The sequence below is a fragment of the Rattus rattus genome, chromosome 4 (assembly GCF_011064425.1).
Source record: "Rattus rattus isolate New Zealand chromosome 4, Rrattus_CSIRO_v1, whole genome shotgun sequence".
Classification (NCBI taxonomy): Eukaryota; Metazoa; Chordata; class Mammalia; order Rodentia; family Muridae; genus Rattus; species Rattus rattus.
In genome coordinates, this window is record NC_046157.1 from 102,567,181 (window position 1) to 102,590,345 (window position 23,165).

Below are 23,165 nucleotides of genomic sequence, written 5' to 3' on the forward strand. Positions count from 1 at the left end.
CAGACATGAGATGCCTCCTTTGGAATTGATAGAGCTGTTCAAGAGACTCTCCAAACACAGAGCCTGTGAAGGTAAGACTCTTTTGCTGAATATACCATGCACTTCCCAGAGGCCCTTGACCTGGAATGCCTCTTCCCTGGAGCCTAGCTTTCATGGAAGGTGCCACGTAATCTTCCAAAGAAGGAAGGCACCCATAGCCCTACCCAGCTACAATGTCTATGAACCATCAACTATATGTCAATATGCCAACAATCACCAATATGGCATTATAACCCTAAGAGGGCAGTAGTGGCAGACATGCTTAAGAGGTAACCAATAGCTTTCCAATTGGACTTAAGACCAGTTCAACAAGAGGAAAAACATTCCTGGTACTGGAAACTAAGCAAACTAATCAGTGCTAGTGAAGTCATGGCTCCTGAAGGAGAACATACATCCACTGCTTCAGTAAACAAACATAATCTCTACCAACAATCTATAAGCATTTGTCCTTATAACCACAGATAAATGTAGTCATCATCCTCTTATCTTAGAGCACTCCCTTTGTGACAGATAGAGACCATCAAAGAAACCACAGACACTCAAAATGCAGAGTTGAGGAGCCCAGTCTCAGTGGATACATCTACAAAATTCTCCTCTAACTAAGGCTCAGGGATCATTGCTGAAAATGTGATAGAAAGATTCTAATAACCAGAGGGTCAAGTTTGCTGTGAGATTGTGTCTCTTAAGAATGTCAGAAGCTACACCCATAAAATCTCACCAACATGACTGCCTAAGCATGAGCTGAACAAGGACGACATTAGTAGACACACCAACATGGATCAGGAAAAGTCCACAAGGTTTAAACCCTACACAAGGAACTATACACAACTAAGAAATCCTGAGAATGAGAGAAATAAATAGGCTATAGTAGAGAAGAGACCAGTAATTGTTTACCCAATAACAAATGATCATCCTTGAAAACATACAAACAAGTATACAAACAAGTAACATGTAACTGAGCAGTATATATATATATATATATATATATAATATATATATATATCAAAAGAGACCATGAGTTTGTAAGAGAAACTTAGATGGATAAAAGAGAAGGGAGAAATGTAATTGTAATTTTAAAAAGAAATTTAAGATTTATGGTAGCAATTACAAATATATGAACATATGATAGAATTTAAAAATAGTGTTGGCTTTCATTGCAATACTTAGGTGACAGAAGTCAGAAGATCTTTGAGTTTGAGGCCAACCTGATCTAAATGGTAAGTTCCAGGCCAGTCAAGTCTTATCAGTCAGAGCCTTCCTCAATCAGACAAACAAACATAGATGTTAAAAAGTAAGCACGTGAGGAAGGAGCCAGGAGTTTTCTTGGCAGAATGCATTTTACTAAACTCTTGCTTAGAGGGGATCCAAATATGCCTATAATAATCATCACGATTATGAAGGAAAATCCCATAATTATCAGTGTCTTAGTTAGAGTTTTACTGCTGCGAACAGACACCATGACTAAGGTAATTCTTATAAAGAACAACATTTAATTGGGGCTGGGTTATAGGTTCAGAGGTTCAGTCCATTATCATCAAGGTTGGAGCTTGGCAACATCTAGGCAGGCATGGTGCAGGCAGAGCTGAGAGTTCTACATCTTCATATGAAGGCTGCTAGTGGGAGATTGACACCCAGGCAGCTATGGTGAGGGTTGTAAGTCCACACCCACAGTAACACACCTATTCCAACAAAGTCACACCTCCTACTAGTACCACTTCATGGGCCAACCATATACAAACCATAACAATCAATAAAGAGTTCTCTAAATACTATGAACCCCACAGGAACATACAACACAACTGAGCTAGAAAATATGCTGTGTGATGATATCTAACAATATAGGGCAAATATTAGTTTTAGAAAAGAAAAAAGAAAAAGGCAGAGAGCGATTTCAAAAGCATGAGAACCCGAGTTAGCATTTTCAGCACGCGTGTTAACATCCAGTACAGCACACAGTTATAATCCCACTGCTGTGGAGGCAGACACAGGAGATGGGGCCTGGGGGACATTGCAGTTTAGCTAGTCATTGGTGTCTAGGTTCAGTAAGAGACCTTTCTCCAAGAAACAGTTGGAGAAAAGTTGGAGACAATTATCTGATGGTAACCTCTCACCTCTCCATGCATGTGTATGTATTGCATGTACACACACATATTAAGAAAAGGGGGAAGCCCATAACAATAGTTCTGAATCGTGCATTTGTGATTTCCAGTCAAGGTCTGCTGAAGCAATGTTTACACTTTTCTCCTCTTTGCATCTGTGATTTCGAAATGCATTTTCCTGGAAGTCAAGGCCATACCTGAACCATGCATAAGGCAAGCACAACGCAAGAGCTAAGTTCACATTAGTTAGTGTATTTATAAGATTTTCTCATCCATAAATTTTATGTATATAGAGAGAAGAAAATCATGTTCATTTAAAGTGCAGAGTGGTGAGTGAGATGTGAACAGTGCCCTATTTTCTCATGAGAATGCACTTTAGCATTCTATTAAATATTGACTCATCACAAAGTACACTGACTTTACCACAGCAATCACATGTATCTGCTCAGATAATTTCATTAAATACTAGTGGACTAAACTGAAACTTTGTTCATAATCAAGAAAAACTTTTATATAGTTCTATCAGAATATATTAACTCTATGTAATAGAGATTCATTATGATATTTTTATATATCATGTACACTGATCATATCTATTCCCCAATGCCCAGTTGCCCCTACGCCATTCCCACTAATCTCCTTCCTCTTCTTAGTGACTGTCTTTCTACTTTCATCTTGCTTGGTTTTGTTTTCAGGATGTAATGTGTTTAACTAGGGTTATTTACAGGAAAATGAATACCTGACCAGTGGCTACAAATGTTTCTCCCTCTCTCAGCAACCTCAGCGGCCTATTGATCTTTGCAGGGTGGAGGCTTGAGGACTACTTCTACCCCAGGAACACTTGTCATGCTATATCTATATAACTGACTATCTATCTATCTATCTATCTATCTATCTATCTATCTATCTATCTATCTATCTATCTATATTAGCTTTACTACACAAGATAGCAGCTTTCCTCTCAGGTCCCTCATGAACGTAAAACTAAAGTCGTATCTTCTGCCTCCTTCCTGTGAACCATCTACTGTAGGAAAGGAGTATCTCAGACCCACAACTCAAGGAAAATAATAAAACAAGAAGCTTCCTTTGATTGCCGATAACCGTGACATGCAAAGACCCTCACTTAATCTCTAAATATTCTTCTTTTCTAGCGCATTACATTTTCTTAAGGAACCTTGAGTTTCATTCTCTGTGATGGGATTTGAAATAAGAATAACTGGTCAATTAAATATTTCAAACATTTTGCCTTCCAAATCAAGCAAGGACCGAGACATCCAAAGAGAATAATTTTTTTGAGTGTTCATTACAGTATAGGAATAAAAGAAAGGAATATAGGCAGTTTCTACTGGAGGTGGGTGTCATCCCTTTTCCCCTTTTTAACCTTTGAAAGCCAAAGTTTATTGGAAAATAAAATAGAGAACCACCTTTGATCTTAAAATTATTTTAAATATGCTCTCAACTAGTGCTTTCGGTAAGTCATCTTTCGGTAAGTTCAATGTTCCATGTAAGAGAGGAACTCAGTCATCAGAATAACTATTAAATCCAAAGTATGGTGTTTCTCCCATCACTGTGCCTCCACTTTAATTGTTAAAATGCAGCTCCCTGTGATTTATTTTTCCACTAATTCAGCAAAACTAATTAAAAGGCAATACTGGGAAAGGCCCTCGCAAAGCACATTTTATAGGCAAATCAGCAACGAGAGTGAATTGATAATTTTCAAACACTGTAATGTTTGAAAAGTAAGGTTACAGTAACTTTCATTCCTGCAAATTCATTATAATCATACTGGAAAGTAATTGTACTTTCACATCAGGATTTATAGGGGTTAGAAAGCATTAACCTTATTTTGTATTTGGGAATTAAAAAATGAAAAGAAAAAAAAAACACCTACCATGAAGAATAATTAAAGTATTGGGTTTATTTCCCTTTCTTTTGATATATTTGCTGGATTGTGTAATATCTAAACATTTATACCACAATAAGGAGAGGCAATGACATGCCAAACACAGGCAGTGTAGTAATAATCTATGCAGAATTGAAAAGAAAGGACGAAGTAATGAATGGCCACGTCATTAGTGGTTAAAAGATGGATGAGTTTGGAGTCCTGAACAGATACTGTTCTAGTCTCTTCTGAGTTAAGGTATCATGGTAGTGAAGGGCACTGCTCAAATACTCACATAAGAAGCACATGACATTTTAGTTGAGTAAATACTTACTCCCATAGAAATAGGAACTGGCTAAGTGACTCTTGAGTAGCAAAGACGGCCTGGGGCACACACTGGCCAAGTTGGCCTCCATAAGCCTAGTTTTACGTCTTTTATGATTCTGCTTACGTCACTGAACTGCAGTAACAGAGTAAAAAAAAATAGCAGGTAAATGCTTAGGCAGCGCTTGGCACTTACATGTACTCAAAATCATTAAAGATTTACAGGTTCGAGTTTGGCAGAAGTCCTCAAAAAATATTCTTTTCTGTGTAAATTTGGAAGGAAAGTAGCCTAGGGCCGGTATGGTATTTCACAGTGTCAGGAGCAGAAGACCCTTGTCTTTTATATTCTATCCTGCATGACCTCGGAGTCAAATCCCAGGAGGATAGATCCAGTTCCCAATAGCATCCTTCCTTCCAGTAAACACAGAAAATAAATAAATGGGAAGATGATCTTTCTCCCTTATCCGGAGACTATTTCCTGAAAGTGCCGAATACCATAGCAATGATATCGTTGTTATCATTGACTAGTTAGATTTAGGTCAAAGGAAGGCCGGATAATATTATTCCTTTTAATTAAGAAGTCACAATCTCAGCTGGAAATCACAAGATCTTTTGTTAGAAAAAGGTAGAACGTTGATGGCAGGCTGAGCTTCTATGTGGGACTGACACAGAAGAAGTTGACATTACATAAGAACTCAAATATGGACTGTCTGTCTCTCTAGAGTAGAGTGGGTTTGGCACATGTCACTTCTAATATCTCTGGAGGAGGGTGGGGACATACTCTAGCAGTGGGGACTCCAGGTGACAAACAGGGATAAACAAAACTTTCTCATGGAGGCTGACTCTTACCCACTACAATCAGCGTTTCGACAACAAGATCGTTAGGTAATACTCTGGGCCACATGTCAATACTTCTAAACATGCTATTTAGGTCAATTATATCTTAACGGAATTTATTTATTCTTAGATTTTTGAGATGTTTAAAATAGTCTAAAATTTAATATTTACTAGAGCGATGCTTTACATATAGAAAATACAATTTTTTAATCCCAAGAGAACGTCACAACGTTACACTTGGTCTCGCTGAACGTTACATTAGTACTGGGTGAAATGGCATATCATGATTTTCCTAGAAACTGAAAGTCCCATAAGTTATATATGAATTACTATTTCTTGGTAAATATTAACTCTACTGCAAGCAGAACTATACAAAAAATGGTGAAAACGCTATGCAGTTTCCTGGCTTTTTGTGGTTGTGGGGGTCCTTGAGGACAGATAAGTTAAAGAGTCACTAAAGAAAAGCAACTGAGGGTGGCGTCTAGGAGGGAGGTTGAGTTTCAGATGAACTGCTTTTGTAGAAAGGAAAAATATCAGCCAGAAAAAAAAATAACTGAACAGATGGATTTTATGAACCCAACTCTCACCATCCTTAAAATAACAAATTCAGAAGCAAAGAAAACACAAGACATCCAATTATCATGTCGGTACATATATGGCTGGATTTTGTATAGATTGTTTGCTCAGATCTGGAAATACTTCAGATTTGTTTTTTTGTCAAATTAAGAACTAATCATTTTAATAACTGGCGTAAGAAAAATGTGGTGCTCACAACAAGAAGAAAGGACAAAGTTTACTGGAGACACTTTGGCCTCATGGAAGAGGGATCCTTATTAGAATGACTCTGGACTTTCATACTCTACACAGAACATGGAGGATACAGGCAATGCTGAGTCTCGGGAAGGGTTCAAAAGTGAAGTCAATGTGTTTAGAACAAAGGTTAGCACTTGTTCTCAGTGTAACACCGCTCAGCTTGTTAGTCGATAAATATCACCTGTTAAAAATGGATGCATTTCAAATGTTATCCCCTTTCCCAGTTTCCCCTACGGAAACCTCCTATCCCATCCCCCTCCCCCTGCTTCTATGAGGGTGCTCCCCCCACCCACTCACCCACTCACCCACTCACCCACTCACCCACTCACCCACTCACCCACTTACCAACTCACTCCCTCCCACCTCTCTACCCTGGCTTTCCTGTACAGTGGGCATCGAGCCTTCACAGGGCCAAGGGCCTCTCCTGCCATTGATGCCCAACAAGGCCATCCTTTGCTACATATGCGGCTGGAGCCATGGGTCTGTCCATGTGTAGTCTTTGGAATGTAAATAAAAAAATATCCAATAAAATGAATGTATTAAAATGCTGAGCTCTGAGAATGTTAAAAAATAGAGGCTAGGTTTATTTTTATGATCACAATGATTATCAAAAGGTATTCAGAGAAAATTCTCGCATGAATATTATTGTTTTGAAATAAAACACAAATACATCCAAAACTCGTGGCAGACCATGGGATGTCTGTACAGAAGAATAGAAGGATCACTGGGATTCAGAGATAAAATTTGATGAATGAACAGGAGAAAATTAAATTTCAAACAATGTATTTCATTAAGAAGGATTTTCAGGTTGTTGGAATGGCCTACTGTGCCTGTGTGTGTGTGTGTGTGTGTTACACATAACAGTATCAATATGTCTGTTAATTTAGGAGAAAGAGTTCATAAAAAGGATAGGTGTTGCAAAGAATTAGTTTGTGTGACTAGGAGTACAAAGGGTTGTTGCTGGAGAATTGGGCAGGAGATCCATAGAAAAGGTGCTTAGGTGGCTACATTTCCAAGACAAGTATTTCATTTTTCTTTAGAGATGATGTACAGTGCTAAGGAACTTTGAGAGAGGTTGACATGACTTCAATAATTCCAGATACGTGTGCAATATTAGCATAACTGGGAATGGGTAAAGAAAGGGGAATGACTGACCTTTGAAAAAAGGAATATTAGAAAGAAGAGGAGGAGGAGGAGGAGAAGGAGGAAGAAGTGGAGGAAGAGGAGGAAGAGGTGGAGGAGGAGGAGGAGGAAGAGATAGAAATAGGGTAGTTATTTTCTCCTATGGACAAAGGTCGCTAAAGCAGCATTTCTCAACCTGTGGGTCACAACCACTTTTGCAATCCTATATCTGCCCCCATAGCCTCCTCATCTCCCCTCTCAACTTGATGGATTCTTTTCTTTGATTATTATTGCCACACTATGCTCCTTGGATCTCAGTTCTGTATCCTTCAGTGATTATGATCACTGCACGCAGCTGCCACAAAACTATATGCTGTGGTGCTTGTTTTCATGTAATATTTGCTGTTACGATTCCGCACTAGCAGCTGGGAAGACTAGTTTATTACTCGGCTACTCCTTTTGAAGATTGTGCAACTCTAATGTCCTGTGAAGGTATTTGATTACCTCCTGCATGCTCTGCCAGACACGGCCCTCTGGTAACTCTTTAGGTTTCCATGGAATTTATCATTCTTTCAACCAGTAATGGTGAAGTCAGTAGGCATTTATTTCTGGTAACTCTCAGCGAAATGCCCTGTGTTACGTTACTTAGCTTTTCTTAATTTAGTAATTGATATGTATATATATTTATGTGTGTATTTCCATATACATAGCTATATGTGCATATATAACACACACATATAAGATATGTAATAATATAATATATAATACACACATGTAATAAATACATGTATATAGTGTATATACACATACACATACATATATGAGGTTTAAAGCATTTCAGCTTCCTACACACTCAACCTTCACATACAGGTTGGAAACCTAGTTTCTAATAATATTTAGTTCCTTATTATGCTTGCTTAATTTATGTATATAGAAGAATATGTTCTGTTCTACCTGTGCAGATGCCTATTAACCCTTTAGGTATAAATTGGTAGATAGTTTTGAGGCAAGAGTAGAAAAGTCTATTATGCACTTCTTTAAAAAACGGAACTGAAAATGGATTAGATTGTTGCAGAATTCAGGGTAAGCGAGATAAAGCAGCTGGTTAAATGTCTAGATTAAAAAGAAAAGGTAGAGTCCATTTCTGTATAGAAAAGGATAGAGGCTAGGGAAACATTTTATAGGGACCATAAATAACTTCTCAATTAGATACTTGTCTCAATCTCTGACTTACTGTTAACATAAAAAATAGAACCTTACAATATTAATGTCATGAGATGATTTGCCCATCACTGCTTCAATATTTATAACTAAACTCTGGCTTCATTGGTATATGATATTTAGTAGGAACAATATATTATCTAGACCAAGTTCAGTTTTGAATGGTTTTGAATACTCACAGCTAAGTGAAAATCACACTGGCCACAACCTTAGGAAGTACCTACAGTGTACTATTGAGGGCACAGTTTTACTACAAGTAAAAAAAAAAAAAAATAATAAAAATGCACCATAAAAGATGACTCAGCGTTTTCTTCAATAGCATGTTTGATTAGTGACAATAATGACATACTTCTGGATACAGTGCGCAGTTTTAAATAATAGGGCTTTTGATCGATGAGACAGTGGAATAGATAGCAACCATAGCTCATAGCATCTGTGCATACTGGCACTGGATTCATAAAAGCTGGCTTCTCCTAACAGTCAGCTATGAATGGGAAAAGGACCTCCAGGGCCCCAGAACATAACGTTCTCTTGGCAATGATGAGATTCTGAGAGAGGGGAGAGGGGGAAGGGAAGGGAGGGAGAAGAGGGAGAGGGAAGGGAAGGAGAGGGGAAGGGGAGGGAGAGGGAGAGGGGAAGGGGGAGAGGGAGAGGGAAGGGGGAAAGGGGAGGGGAGGGAGGGATGGGGAGAGGGATGGGGAGGGGAGAGGGAGAGGGAGAGGGGAGAGGGAGAGGGAGAGGGAGAGGGAGGGAGAGGGAGAGGGAGGGGGGAGGGAGAGGCACAGTGTCTAGCTGTGTTCCTGCTGGCAAGCCCACCAGGCTCCAACAGTTAGTTCTACACTTAGGGTCAAAGATATAACCCCAGTAAAACTATGTGGGCTACTAAACAGGATTCAATCTAGTAGACAGTATGTAAGGCTGTGTGTGTGTGTGTGTGTGTGTGTGTGTGTGTGTGTGTGTGTGTGTGTGTGTGTGTGTGTGTGTGTTGTTTTAGAAGTAGGTGGGGAATAGCAGTGGGGGAGTAAAACAACCTTTCCAAAGCAAGAATGAGGAAATAGAGACAGTTTCATGTAAGTAAGAAATGTAGATCATCTAAAAAAACGAAAAAAGGCAAGAAATAAACCAGGGAGAAAATGAGGGTAGCAGACTGAAGGAGTGGCACATGCTAGCAATTGTGTGAAGACTTTGCACTTGAGGTCTTCAGCACTTGCTTGCTTATGACTTGTAACCTCTGACGGTCACAGAGGAAATGGAGTGAAGCAGGGCTTGCACAAGATGGTACCGCTTCCAGGAGGTCATAAAGGACCACTTGTTTTTGTGTAGATGCTTAGGTTCGGGTTTGAACAGATCATTATACTTTCAGTCAGACCATTTAGTGGAGTCCAAATAGGTTTTGGTTTAGACTACGGCTGCCAACAATGTTCCGTCCTAGGTGTCACCAGGGTTTATAGCCACAGGCCCCAGGTTCTTCCTAATCCACACGTCTCTCTTTCCTAATTTCATCTGTCAATGTGGGTTTAATTTCATTTTGTATACCGATGACAACAGATTGATGTTATAAAATTAGCCTTAATGTTCCCTCTGCCACATCTGTGCTATACGCTTGCCAAACTAATGTCAAACACAGGGTATCTAGAGATTTTCTTCAAGTTACCATGACTGAAATAGCTGCACTCACAAAATGAAGGCCCTGATCTAACTAGTTGGCTTCTTCAGTTTGTTTTTAAAGAACATTGTATAAATCACAGGAGAAGAGACCAGACCCAGTATGCTTTGCTGACTTTTTAAATTAAATCTCTTTCAGATGAAACCGTAAATGTTCATATGCTAGATAAGCAACACCAAGTTCTAGCTACCTCAACAGAGAAACATTTCACTTCTACCTCAGAAAGAAAAACAACAGAATCAAAATGACAGAACTGGAAGTTGCTTCTTCTTTTCCTCCATTACCCTTTTTTAAGAATGTGTGTTCGGGTTCCTGGAAAACTCACACACCTAATCACTTACAAATTTTTAAAAACCATGTAAGATGACAACAATGAGAATTATGACAACTCCTAATTTGTGGCAATGACCATGAAGAATAGAATTCAAATGATCCCCACTGATTCATCGATAAAGCAGAGAGCTGAGAAACAGCTGAAGTTGCATCTTCGCGGGATCTTTCTACAACCTCGCATTTATCCCAAGCAATTTATTCAATTTCTGAGAATGTTCCCATTCCCTAGTAGAAGAATACTTTGTGTGAGCTTCTAATATGAGGATGAAGTGTTCTGTAAAGAGGCTGACCCAAACTAGGCTTTCAGAAACCTGTAGAAATAATCAATTTAAGATGCAGTACCAGGAAAGAGTTATCTTTTTCCTGGATAAAATGGGGGGAGGGAGGACTCATGTTTCTTGAAGAATTATCTATACCAGGAATTCAAAATGCAGTAAATGGGTAGTCTTGTTAAACTCTCACAGCAACGTTATAAAAAGTATTATCAATTCCCTTTCATGAACATGGGAACTAGACAATGGCAATTTAACTGTGCAAGGTGGTCCGTCTGGATTCACAAGTAGCCTTGCCCCTGGAGCCAGTGTGGATCATTTAAACAACAGGATGGGCAGAAGGCAGTTGGTTACTAAGAAATCACTTCCTTCCAAATAGTAACATAGTGAAAAAAAATGCTAGCAACCACCAGCTGGGCAGTCAAAAGAAAAATGAAGGAGCTAGAGAGAGCTGGAGTTTTCAGAGTCCAGAGATACGGACTGCCACACTCAGTTCTTTCAAAGAGCCCCTTCTCTTGGTACATCTACACTCCATCTCCAACAGCACCCTCAGCTGCTCTCCCAGGATGTAGGGCTGGATCTCCATTTAGTCCCATACTCTGTGGTTCTCAGCACGAGCTCAAATGAGCCCATGCCTCCAGTAGTTTGATTCATGTTAAATAGTCAGATTTATTTGGGTTTTGATAGAGGGGGTGATTAGGCTACACAGAAAGAGAGAAGGGAACAAATCTCTCTCTCTCTCTCTCTCTCTCTCTCTCACTCACACACACACACACACACACACACACATTTAGATCTCATTTGGACATTATCTGTTTTTCTGGTCACTCATTCAGTTAGTCCACAGATTCATAGAGGATTTCGACAAACCCCACAACTTCATTGTACAAACAGAGAGCACGACAGGATTTATCCCCGATTAATTACTCCAGAGTTGTCTCTTACAACTTTCCCATGGGCTCCCCTATTGCTCTCTTCCCAGTAAATGGGCTGAGTTTCTTCCTGCACAGTGGACTTGCTGCTCTTTAGTTATGATGACTTGATTCCCTGTTCTCGGGTGCTTAGCTTATTCCTCACAAGGAACGGGCAAGCATTCGTAAACAGTAAGTGGCTTACCGAACCCGCCAATCTTGGGTGTCTAGTGTCTTCCAGTCCCTAGATTCTGAGATAAAAGTACATAGAACCCCCGTCCAAATCCTGTTTATAGCCAAGCAGAGACGACTAATAAAGGCTACAAAGGTAATAGCTCTGTTTTGATGAACTTAAAATTATTCTTACAAATCCAAATGAATGAATGGCACAAACAGACAAAATCCCCAGACAAGAGTTCAGTGTTAAGGAACTGAAAGAGAGAAATCTGAGTTAAGGGAAGACGGGTTGAATGACTGAGCACAAATAGGAAAAAGCACAGGAGAATGAAAGGTTTCTCAAAGGATTCTGGGAAGGATTCAGTCTAAAGTAATGGTCTGACTTTATCCTGTGTCTTATAGTGTTTAGTTTTGTTGCCTTTATTGGCACTGTATTCGCATCTGCGAAACACCTACACTTGATAGTAGTGTTAATATAGATGTTTTAAATAACATGTGGTTTCTAGTGCCCCGTGTCTAGCATGTGGAACATGGACTAGATGACCGAGGGATCCAGGAATCCCATGTTTAGAACAGGTGAACTGCAAATGTCAGTGCAGCCCATGGTCCATTCGATGTACTGAGTTGTGCCTTTTCCAAGAATTAGCATTCTCAAGGACACCCATAACTATAAATATACACTTTTGTATTCTCAAGTCCTAGAATGTGTCAATATCTTACCAGAGTTTCTCATGTAAGTTTGCAAGTGAAAAAAAAAATCCAATAACCTTAAAAAGCAGCCCTTTAGACCATGATCCTCAGGCACTTTAAAATATTTAGACCAAAATTAGTTCATTTCTATATGTAAAATAGATTAATTTGTAAAAAAAAAAAAAAGAAAAGAAAAAAAAGCCAAGAAACTAGCTGAAGTAGCTTGCTGAATAACACTAATATAAAAGCTGATTCCTTCAACAGGGTCCTATTCTCAGTTCAGTGGTTTGCTGCTGGCATTCGCCCGAACTGGAAGAGCTTGAAGGGCTCGAGACCCCATATGTACAACAATGCCAAGCAACCAGAGCTTCCAGGGACTAAGCCACTACCTAAAGACTATACATGGACTGACCCTGGACTCTGACCTCATAGGGAAGCAATGAATATCCTAGTAAGAGCACCAGTGGAGGGGGAAGCCCTGGGTCCTGCTAAGACTGAACCCCCAGTGAACGTGATTGTTGTGGGGAGGGCGGTAATGGGGGAAGAGGGGGAGGGGAACACCCATAAGGAAGGGGAGGAAGGAGGGGATGTTTGCCCAGAAACCGGGAAAGGGAATAACACTTGAGATGTATATAAGAAATACTCAAATTAATAAACAAAAAAGTTAAAAAAAAAAAAGCACACTGAAAAAAAAAAAAAAGCTGAGAGTAATAAATTGATCAACCAAACTTCACTTTAGACTGGAAAATACTAGTAGGACTTTTTAACACCTATTATCTATCTTACACTCAAGGGATACCAAGTGTATATATAATGTTAACATTAACAACATAATAGGCACTATTACACACCCACACAACACATCCAGATGTGGTTGACAGAGTGCTAAGTATAATTACTTCTAATTCTCACAACACTCCGAAGAGTAGTATCATCTTGATGTTGCAGATGAAATATTAGAACTTTAAGAGGTGAGCTAGCCTGCAATAATGACTCAACGGATCTGTCTGACTCCAAGTCCCGTGCCTTTTCTACTACACTGTACCTCCTCTCATTAGGTGATCAATCACCCTTTGATAAACCAAAGAATTGCCTCATTAAATAAAAACGTAACATACGAGCCAGAGAGATCAATTCTCCTGTTACATAAGTGATTCGGAGTCAATCATGTTTCCCTAAAAGTCATCCACTGGTGTCTCAACCCAGGGCCTCAGGTCGGAACCACAGAGGAAGACTGACGTGTTTGATACTTTATGAAGATGGATACAATGGATATACTACTACATGGAACACTCATTAGGACTAATCCACATGACATCAGGATGCCAGGTTCTTACTATGCAAAAGGCGTGTGGCTTTAGGTACCTGTGCATTACATCACAAACATCAGAAGATAGATGGAAACTTCTATCTAGAAGTAATTTGATAGTTTCTAGGCAATATCCAGCTTTTATCAGAATATCCAGCATTTCTTCTAAGTCAGTGCTTGTTTCTGGAAACACAGATTTCAAAAAGTAAATAAGACCATGCTGTGACATTTATACTTGTGTGTGTGTGTGTGTGTGTGTGTGTGTGTGTGTGTGAGAGAGAGAGAGAGAGAGAGAGAGAGAGAGAGAGAGAGAGAGAGAGAGAGAGAGACCCAGGAGCACGGGAATTAAATTTAAAATGATGTCTAGAAAGGTGGTATAGATCAGAGGTGAAGGGGGCAGGGCCTATGAATAGTGTTAACATCCTGGTTGGCCTGGCCTTGTACACATAAAACCTCTGTGTATTAAAAGTGTAAAGCCAATAATCTCCCTCCGAGGACTCAATGAGGTGTGGGGAGGAGAGTGTGAAACTAATTGTAAAACTAATTCCGTAAATTGTTTCATTCAGTGAAAATACAGTGTCTTCAAGTGTGGGGAAGGAAGCAGCACATGTGATTTTATAGTTTTGGAGTATTTCCTTCAGTGAAACTTAGAATACAGAAATGTTTCAAGAGTTATGTATTCTACCAACATCTCCTAGGAGGTGGGGAGGCTTATCCCTCAGTCTCTGGGATATGGGGCATCCTTTCTCCTCATTGCTGCTTCTAAGTAGTGTGGTCAATGTTTCTGCTGGTTCTGATGTTCTATTAACACGCATCCTTCCTAGCCATCTGTCCACAGCATAGATGTAAGACACTAGCAGCTACCTTGTAAGTAGTATGTGGTATATACCAGAACTTTATGTGTAGCAGCATTTAAAATGTCCTAACTTTGTAATACTGTTACGCTTTGCTGCACTCTCAGGACAGTCACACAGCCCTCACAGGGGTCACACAGGCCAACCACCTTCCAGTTGGTCTCAGATCTTTTGAGCACTAAAATCCTCTTAATATAGTAAAGAGGTTAGCTGATTTGATTATCGTCACATTTGAAATATAACTGGTGGGACCACATCTGGAAGCCAATGTGACTGGCTCACTCTTGAACAGTCGAGACCCTTTGTAACAATCACGGAACTTGAAGTATTTACTTCTTCTTCTAAAGCTGCCAGACTATGGTCTTCCTCAGGAAGGAACTAGAAAAGCATTAAGAAAATAATAGTTCCAGGAAATCTAAAAATCCTCTTGTCAGAATATCCAGCTATAGTGTTCTTCACCTCTTGGGCAACTTTGTGACTTACCCAGAGTCACCATGACAATGGAGACACCCGGTGGGGAGTAGAGTGGTCACTACTTTCTTTCAAGGAACAGGTAAGCATAACCCAGTCCCGCCATATTCAATGCTATATCCCCTGCTCCTTGAGAAAGTGTCTTTCTCATTTCCACAGCATGACTTAGAACAGCGGTGCTCCACCTTCCGGGTCATGTGACTCTTTAATAGTTTCTCGTGTTGTGGTGACACACAACTGTAAAGCTACTTCATAACTGTAATTTCGCTACTGTTATGAATTGTAATGTAACCATCTGATATGCAGGATATCTGATATATGTCACCTGGGAGGGCCGCGCGACCCACAGGTTGAGAACTATTGGTTTAAGACATTCAGATAATTAAAACGAAGGCTAGAGAGAAGCATTAGCATTTAAGAGTGTGTAGGACTTAGAGAGGACCTAAGTTTGGCTCCCTGTATCCACACAGGGTGGCTCACAACTTCCTCTACCTCCAGCTCCAAGACATCTGCTACCCACTTCCCAATCCTGTGAGCACCTGAGTCTCACGCTCATAGTGCGTCTTCACTTCTCTGTATATAGACCTAATTAAAAATAAAACGAGCTTTTAAAACATGAAGATGAGTCCACGTTTACTCGGCTTCAGGAGTATACAGTACCCCCAAGAGAGAAAATAAGGTGGAACTTGCAAGTTTGAAGAGTTACAAGCAGAAGAGAGATGGAGGAGAAAAACAGGAAGAAGAAAACTTTATAAAGATGAGTATTTGAATGCATATAAACTGGAAACCAGGGCGCAAACACCCTGGGCCAAGCAGTAATGGAGGAGCTGCTTTCCTTTGTTCTGGCCCTGTTTTCTTATTCTACCTGCCTGGGTTTCTCATGCTTCAAGTCTTGAAAGAATGCAATCGTGTCCTCTTAATCTGTGATGTGCATTCTCAGTTGTTTTTCTTTCTTTTTCTTCCTCGGAGGCACCCACTGCCTAGCAATGCTATCCTGTCCTATCACCTCTGCCTGATCTCTACAGTCAAGACGGGAGCTGACAGAAGATGGAAGGAATACCGAGTCTGAAAAGGACCTGGCTAAATATGGTGGGTGAGGTTGGCTGGGTGATAGAATGGGAAAGACTCAGTACAGAGCACAGGCATGGGCTATGCTCAAAATATGACAGAGCCCTCCGGGGTGTTTTAGAAAGCCAAGCCCATGCCTTTGCTGAAATGCAAAGAAAAATAAAATTTTGGATAGCTTCCTTGCTATCGACAAGTACCATGATAGATATCCTTCAACTTCATGTCCCCTATGTATGTTTACGTTTGCGATTAATAATAATGTGGATAATAGTGTTCTTCTCCCTAGCACAAAGTAACATGGAAACAAAATGTTGCAGAGTGAAAACTCATGGTGAAAACTCCGAGTGTACCAGGATGTTTCTGCCTGCTTCAAGGTATGGAACTCAGTGGCGCTGTGCTTACCTAGAATTGCCCTGGCTGTGTTTCAATCCCTAGCACTGAAAGTGAAATAAAAAGATAGAATCAAGATCTCACAAGAGATTTGTAAATATACCCAAGGAAATCAATAGCCGACTTCTGCCAACGCAGCAGTAAGAAGAGCAAACCCCAAAGATTTAAAGTTTTGGTCATATTAATAGTTTATAAGATGAGAGAGAGAACTCATAGGCTAAATTTTCTGAGGGTACATACTATGGCTAAGGATTCTTGTTTTTCTTGCACCCTCTTTAATATAGTTTTTCCTCCCTACATTGACTTAGACACAGAAGCAGTAACTTATAGCTACCCACAAGGGCTTATATCCTTCTTTTCAAGCTAAGTAATACCAGTCAATGCAATCATAGCCTTCAGTGTATGGAAATGGTTTCTTCATTGTTTTTTGTTTGTTTATTTTGCTTTTTTTGGTATGGTTTTTGTCCTCTCACCATCTTTACTTAATCCGTATCTCTGTATCTCTGACTAGAGTCACAGCCACAGCATACAGCACGCTACTGGCATGCAGTAGACCGTCCAGTAGGTTACAGTGTAGTGTGCTTCAGATACCCCGTCAGGCCTATGTTCCACAACAAGGTAATCAAAGCGGGAAGTAATTATTTCAAAAGCAGGCTGAAGCATCTGTGATGTAACCACACTGTTACTATGAATCATCTAAAGCAACATATTATAGAGTCACTTCCTTATTTTACTACAACAGAAATGATTTTTTTCCTTCCTTAATACTAGTGCTAGTTTGAAAAGCCAACTCAATATGACCATATTACTGTTTGTCAAGGAAAAACCATTTGGTCTATAATTTTCACTATTTGTATGGGTTTTAGGTAAAGGCTACAACTTCTTAGCCATCCACCTGGAATTCGATTTCTTTATATGTAAAGGAATTCCTAAATTATTTAAAGTGTGAATCATTTTGATTGATTTTTAAGTAGAGCCACAAGGTGGTATGAAAGGGACATTGAATCTAGAGTGAAAAGCTAGGGATTTCAGCCCAGGGTTCAAGATGCTGTAACTTCTTCAGTCAGTTCGTAATAGTAAGAAGCTGCTATCTTAGTTCTAATGGGTAGGAATACTTGTTGATAGATCAGATTAGGGATCAGATGGAATTAAGTACATAAAAAAGAGTATTGTTAATCCATCACCATAAAAATATGAGCCTTTATGATTAGAGCTTACAGGATTTTTCTTTCCTACAATAAAGCGACATTATAATTAGTAAATTAAATTCAGCATACTGTATGTATCTTACAAAGTAAAGGCAGTCGAATTTTATTGATGAACAGTCTAAGGTCAACTGCTGACTCATTGTAGAGGAAATTGACCTAAATTATAATAGATGTTCCTGTTTATAATTCTGAGACAATCCCTAAGGACAGACATACTGAGCTAGGTTGCATTTTATTTTTCTTCTTGGATAGAATTCTTCTCCTCGGGAATGGAGGTGGGTATTAATGTCTGCAGACCCTAAATATAGTCACATTAATATTTCCCCTAAACACCTCACAAAGCAGTCATAACAGATATATATTCATCTCCGTTACCTGTGTCGGTAATGAATCCCAACTTTGTCGTTGCTGATGCAAAGCTATTAATGCAGAATAGCACCACTGAGGACAGACAGGGGTAGGGACCGCCACATGAACAGTGGTAGTATATATGCTATCATTGATGACATAGTCATAATCTTTGGGTGAAGAGTCTCAATGCAACCATCTCCCAGGATCACAATCCATACGGACGGACGATCCTCTATTCCTGTTCTGATTCTATCACAGAGAAGAGCTTGCTAATGACCTTAGTGGTTTCTGACACTCATGCGGCATCGCCAAATTGTGAAAATGTACTTTGCTTCCATTTCAAAGCCTGTTGGAAGTACACACAGTGCTGTAAAAGAAACTTGGAGAATTTAATATCACGGAGCGAATCTGTGGAGGAAGAACATGGGCAGGGAACACTTCTTTTTAATTAAGTTTAAATTTTATCTTACTATAAAGTACCAAAGAGTTCATGATATCCTTTTTAAATTTTATATCCATATATATATATATAGGCTGTAAATTTTAGATTTACTCCATATGAAGAGGCATCTGTAATTACACTTCATTTATTTGTGGAGCCCAATAATGAGTGAAAACAAACGGTTTTTTACAACATACGCATGCATATTCTAAACAAATTCATCAGTCATAATTCAAATAACTAAAAAAAAAATTTAAGGTCGTACACATTTTTTTTGAAAGTTAGTTTCATGGCCTTCTGTCTTTCTTGTTAAGGCCTTGCATATGCTAGTGGAACAAAAAAATTGACTCTATAGTGGAAATTCATGGGACAGAATCTAGACCATGAACTCTAGGAAGGAGATACAGTAAAAATACCTTACAAGATTTCTTGGATAAAAATTCCAGAGGAAAATTTACCTCCTAGGAGACTACTTCTTTTTCTATTTGCCTAGGATAAAGGCAACACACACACACACACACACACACACACACACACACACACACACAACTGTTTAACTAGATCAATTTTTTCATGGTTCCTGACCTTATTCCACCTAAAAATGACATAAAAACGAACAGCTATGTAAGATGTTTAAGAAATTCTTCTTGTAAAAAAACAAATCACATCTCCATATTATTTCTATAGACAATCAGAATCTTGCTTGGACAACTTACGTGGTAACTTAGTTTATAAATGAGCACAAATTGAAAGGCACAAATATCAGGTCCTCCATTCCAATAAGGGATTTCAGGACTATATGTGTAAACAATGGCTCATAGGCTGCTGGCTACCTCCGGTGGCATCTCTAGCTGTTTCCTCCCTCCAAGAGCCTTCTCTGTTGGAAGCTGGGAAGCATTGTAGGCAGGTAAGCTCTTGAAAGACCCCGGATGGTGAATGGGATGGTGAATGTTTACACAGAAAACATGTTTCTCCAAATCGGGCTGGAATAGAAGTAACTGATTCTTATTCTGCTTCCCAGTTGGCTGAAATCCAGGAAACACATTTCCCGGGTAATCTTTTCAAAAGGACCATAATCCACATCATGAATAGTGCCAAATGACATTATCAATGGAAGATACAGTCACTGTCTGGATTTGAATATCATGAGTCACATAATTTCATTTTCAATGAAACTATCTTTTCATAAAGACCCAGTCTAATATGGGCCATTGGCTACTAAACTCGTCAGGTAGGATCATTATGCAGATGGCTCATTACGATGTTAGCACATCTGTAAGACACTTCGTGTAAACAAAAGGTGTCTTTCTTCACTAATATCTCCTGTCTGGCAAAATTCTTACCCATCAGCCTTTACTCTCCGATTCCATAATTTCAAATTAGAATTATTACATTTTGTGCTCAAATTCTTTTCATTTTTGTTTGTTTGTTTGTTTTTGCTTTGTTCTTTCAAGATAGGGTTTCTCTGTGTACCTCTGACTGTGCTGGAACACCAGGACAGAGCTACAGAGATCCACCAGCCTCTGCCTCCCAAGGGCAAGGATTAAAGGTGTGTACCACCACTGCTTGGTACACTAAAGCTATTCAATCAAAATACATCATTTCCTTTAAAAAGAGACACATTAAGCAGGTGTTTCAAGCAAAACTGATTATATTCTCTCTCAGTCCCACTCCCTCATCCATACCCCTCATGTAGACATACATACAATATTAATTGATTTGAGATTCCTTAATTTTTAGAAACCACAAAGGGTAACTAACTGATAAGAAGTAATTACATTTTAGCTATAGCACTTAGCATCCTACTTACTGTCCCACAGCTTAATCTAAATATTGAAGAACCAATTCAGCTGTGTACGCGGGATTAAAATCGAAGCCATTGACAGGACTTAATTATATACAAGTATTTTGCAAGCCCCACATTCAAAGATACACAGAAATCTCCTTGTGGCTTTCTCAGAAGACTGAAATTCACAGTGGTTCCTGTAAGAGCCTGAAAGGTGTTTTTTAGTGAAGTTGTGGCCAATGAGAAGGATACAATTTTACATTCTATTTTGTTAGTAAGGTGTTGCAAGGTAAACAGGATTGGTTTAGCTCTTTCATTTGGTAACATATTTCAAGTGTATCCTGAATGTCCATTGGAGGATACACAGTTTCTTTTGCTCCTCTGAGCAATAATTCCTCACCTGGGGACTGGTTATTGGCTCCACCCCCCAACCACCCTGCTCTCAGCACTCTGACACCCTGTATGTTTTTAAATCTACATGCCTTTCTTTTAGACATTCGATCCCTTCCGACCCTTTTGACCATGTGGACTGGATCTTCCTAACTAAAACATAGACTTAGCCCACAGATACTTTGTTGGAATCACAAATTCAAAATGTATTTGGCATCAGATTATTGCACAAGGCTGTCATTTACCACTTGGGAGTTCACAATATGCTAATTGCGTCTTAGCAGGTACAGAAGTCATCTCGGATTCGTCACAATTTAAAACTCAGTGATAAGAAAGGCCTGCCTTTGAAAGATAAGGTGGACACACATTCTATTCCCTTCAATTACAGGAATTGAGACCCGGAATACGATCAACCTGGTTCCTTGTAAGAGAAGTGATAAAGTTGAATGTGGTCCTTTAAGAGTTCAGAAAGCATTTCGCTATTCAGATGATACATAGCGTGAATGGTGGAAGATAAAAATGAAAAGCAACAGTTTAAAAAAAGCGTGTTCATGTTTGGGGAGATGCACTATGTTCTTCTCTGTGTGAAAATTCTCCTGGATCTGGTTTACACTGGTATTGCAGTAACACAGCCATTTTCCTTTTATGTAGGATGTGCGGGGACTTACATGTTCTCCAATCAGCCCCATGGGCAAGAGGAGCAAAAGCCAACATTTAAATGAATGTGTCCATGTCTAAACATCTGTAAATCTTTGGGATGAGTTTTCATGCTCCACTGCTCCATCCCAGCCAGGTTACCTATGTCTCATAAATAATAGGGCTAGAGAAGGCAAGCTATTCATATGTCGATACTCTGATTCTGAGTTGTCACTAAAGTTTGTTTTCTCAAAACAAGTGCAGCTATATTTATTTCTCTTGTTTTTTTTCCTGTACAAGTTGTTTTCTTTTAAAGAAGCAATTTCAAGACTACTCCTACCTTAACAACTAATCTGATGTTTAATTCAAAACAAAAACAAAAAGGAATCATCAGGCTGAAGAGACGGTTCCACGGTTAAGAGAATTCATCAGTTTCACCCAGGACCATGGCTCAGTTCCCAGGGCCACCCATATACTGAGGCTCTAAACCACCTCTAACTCCAGTGTCAGAGCCTCTAATGCTCTCTCTTATTCTCTATGGGTAGAGAATGTGTGTAGACACACAGGCATAGAGATAAGCATGTGTGTGTGCCTGTGCATCCACACCCGCGTGCTCAAGCACACACCCACACCCACCCATACACACATACACGCATACACATGCACGTACACATACACACACATACACACATAAACACACATAGGCACACACACATACACACACACATACACACACTAAGAAAATAAATAAATAATTTTAAAAAGTATGTAAACCCTTCAGCAAGCCTTATTCTATGTGTACACCATACACAGTTATATTGGCAAGTTTAAAATATCTTTACAGACTTTGAATAAAATTTAGATCAGATATTTAAAAATATAAATTCTTAAGTAATTTTAAAATAGCACTTAAAACTGTTTTCTATTCAACTTATAAAACCCAATTAAAACTATGTACTTTAGGAAATGCGGATAATTATCAAGACATTTTCATTTTCAGTATTTCCCCATTTGGTATGAATTTTAAATGCAAGTTCCTATGAAAGCATCTTTTACCCTTTCACAAAGATCCGTGTATGTCTCTGTATTTATAATGAAACCAAGTCAGCTAAAATCTTCTAAAAGTCACAAGTCTTTACCAAGTCAGCAGAGTCATGCAGGTTTGCAACTTCAATAAAGATACATGTTACTTGTGCATTTTATAAATGTTTGAGGCACTTTTATTCAACAGAAAATCCCATGTACCAATAATACACGCAAACAAACCAGAGATGTATTCTCTCAGTGTTTTAAGCTTTTCTTACTCTGTTCCAGTTTTTTCAGAGTTGGTGGTTGTAGTGGTGGGGACTGTAAAGGGGACGGCTGTTGATTGTTTTGTTTTAATTTGGGTGGTAGAACAATACACTTCCGTTTTTCCCCTTGACATTGTATGACAGTAGGCAAACGGTCACACCATTCTGTCAGGTTCTCACAGCAGTGTGCACCAAAGGATGGAAATGGTCCTCAAAGTCAGCGGATGGGGACCGATTTCTTTGTAACAGATGAGTCATCAGAGAACCACTGATCGCAGTCAGGACATACCACATCTAGACACGGTGGGACCGCAAACCCGATCAATCTATTGCTTTGCTGGAGAGACCAATATAAAGGTCAGCGGGCTCCACTCATCCTGAAGTTATGAAAACTGAACGAGGCTTGTCCCTCCCTGCTGTACACATCATAATAGATCTTAGAGTTATTATGCATGAATTTGAGAACGTATCTTTACTTCAATCGCTATAAAACTATTGCAACATTTAAATGTTCATATAATGCATCATATAATAATGCAAGGAAGGTTAATGCCACAACTTCTTACACTGTTGGATTTATGA

At 39.3% G+C, this 23,165-nt stretch overlaps 2 protein-coding genes across 2 annotated transcripts in view; both read right to left on the minus strand.

The window, feature by feature from the left end:
• The window catches only part of Adgrb3 (adhesion G protein-coupled receptor B3), a 718,298-nt gene that overhangs the window by 193,857 nt on the left and 501,276 nt on the right, over positions 1–23,165 (minus strand). The gene's annotated exons all lie outside the window — the stretch shown is intronic.
• Positions 15,971–21,344, minus strand: LOC116897736. The gene is made up of 5 exons (XM_032899180.1): positions 21,324–21,344; positions 19,313–19,504; positions 17,009–17,141; positions 16,306–16,505; positions 15,971–16,267 (listed from the first exon to the last, which is right to left on the minus strand). Exons 1-5 carry the CDS (start codon positions 21,342–21,344, stop codon positions 16,046–16,048), a joined length of 768 nt encoding a protein of 255 aa, XP_032755071.1. The 3' UTR covers positions 15,971–16,045.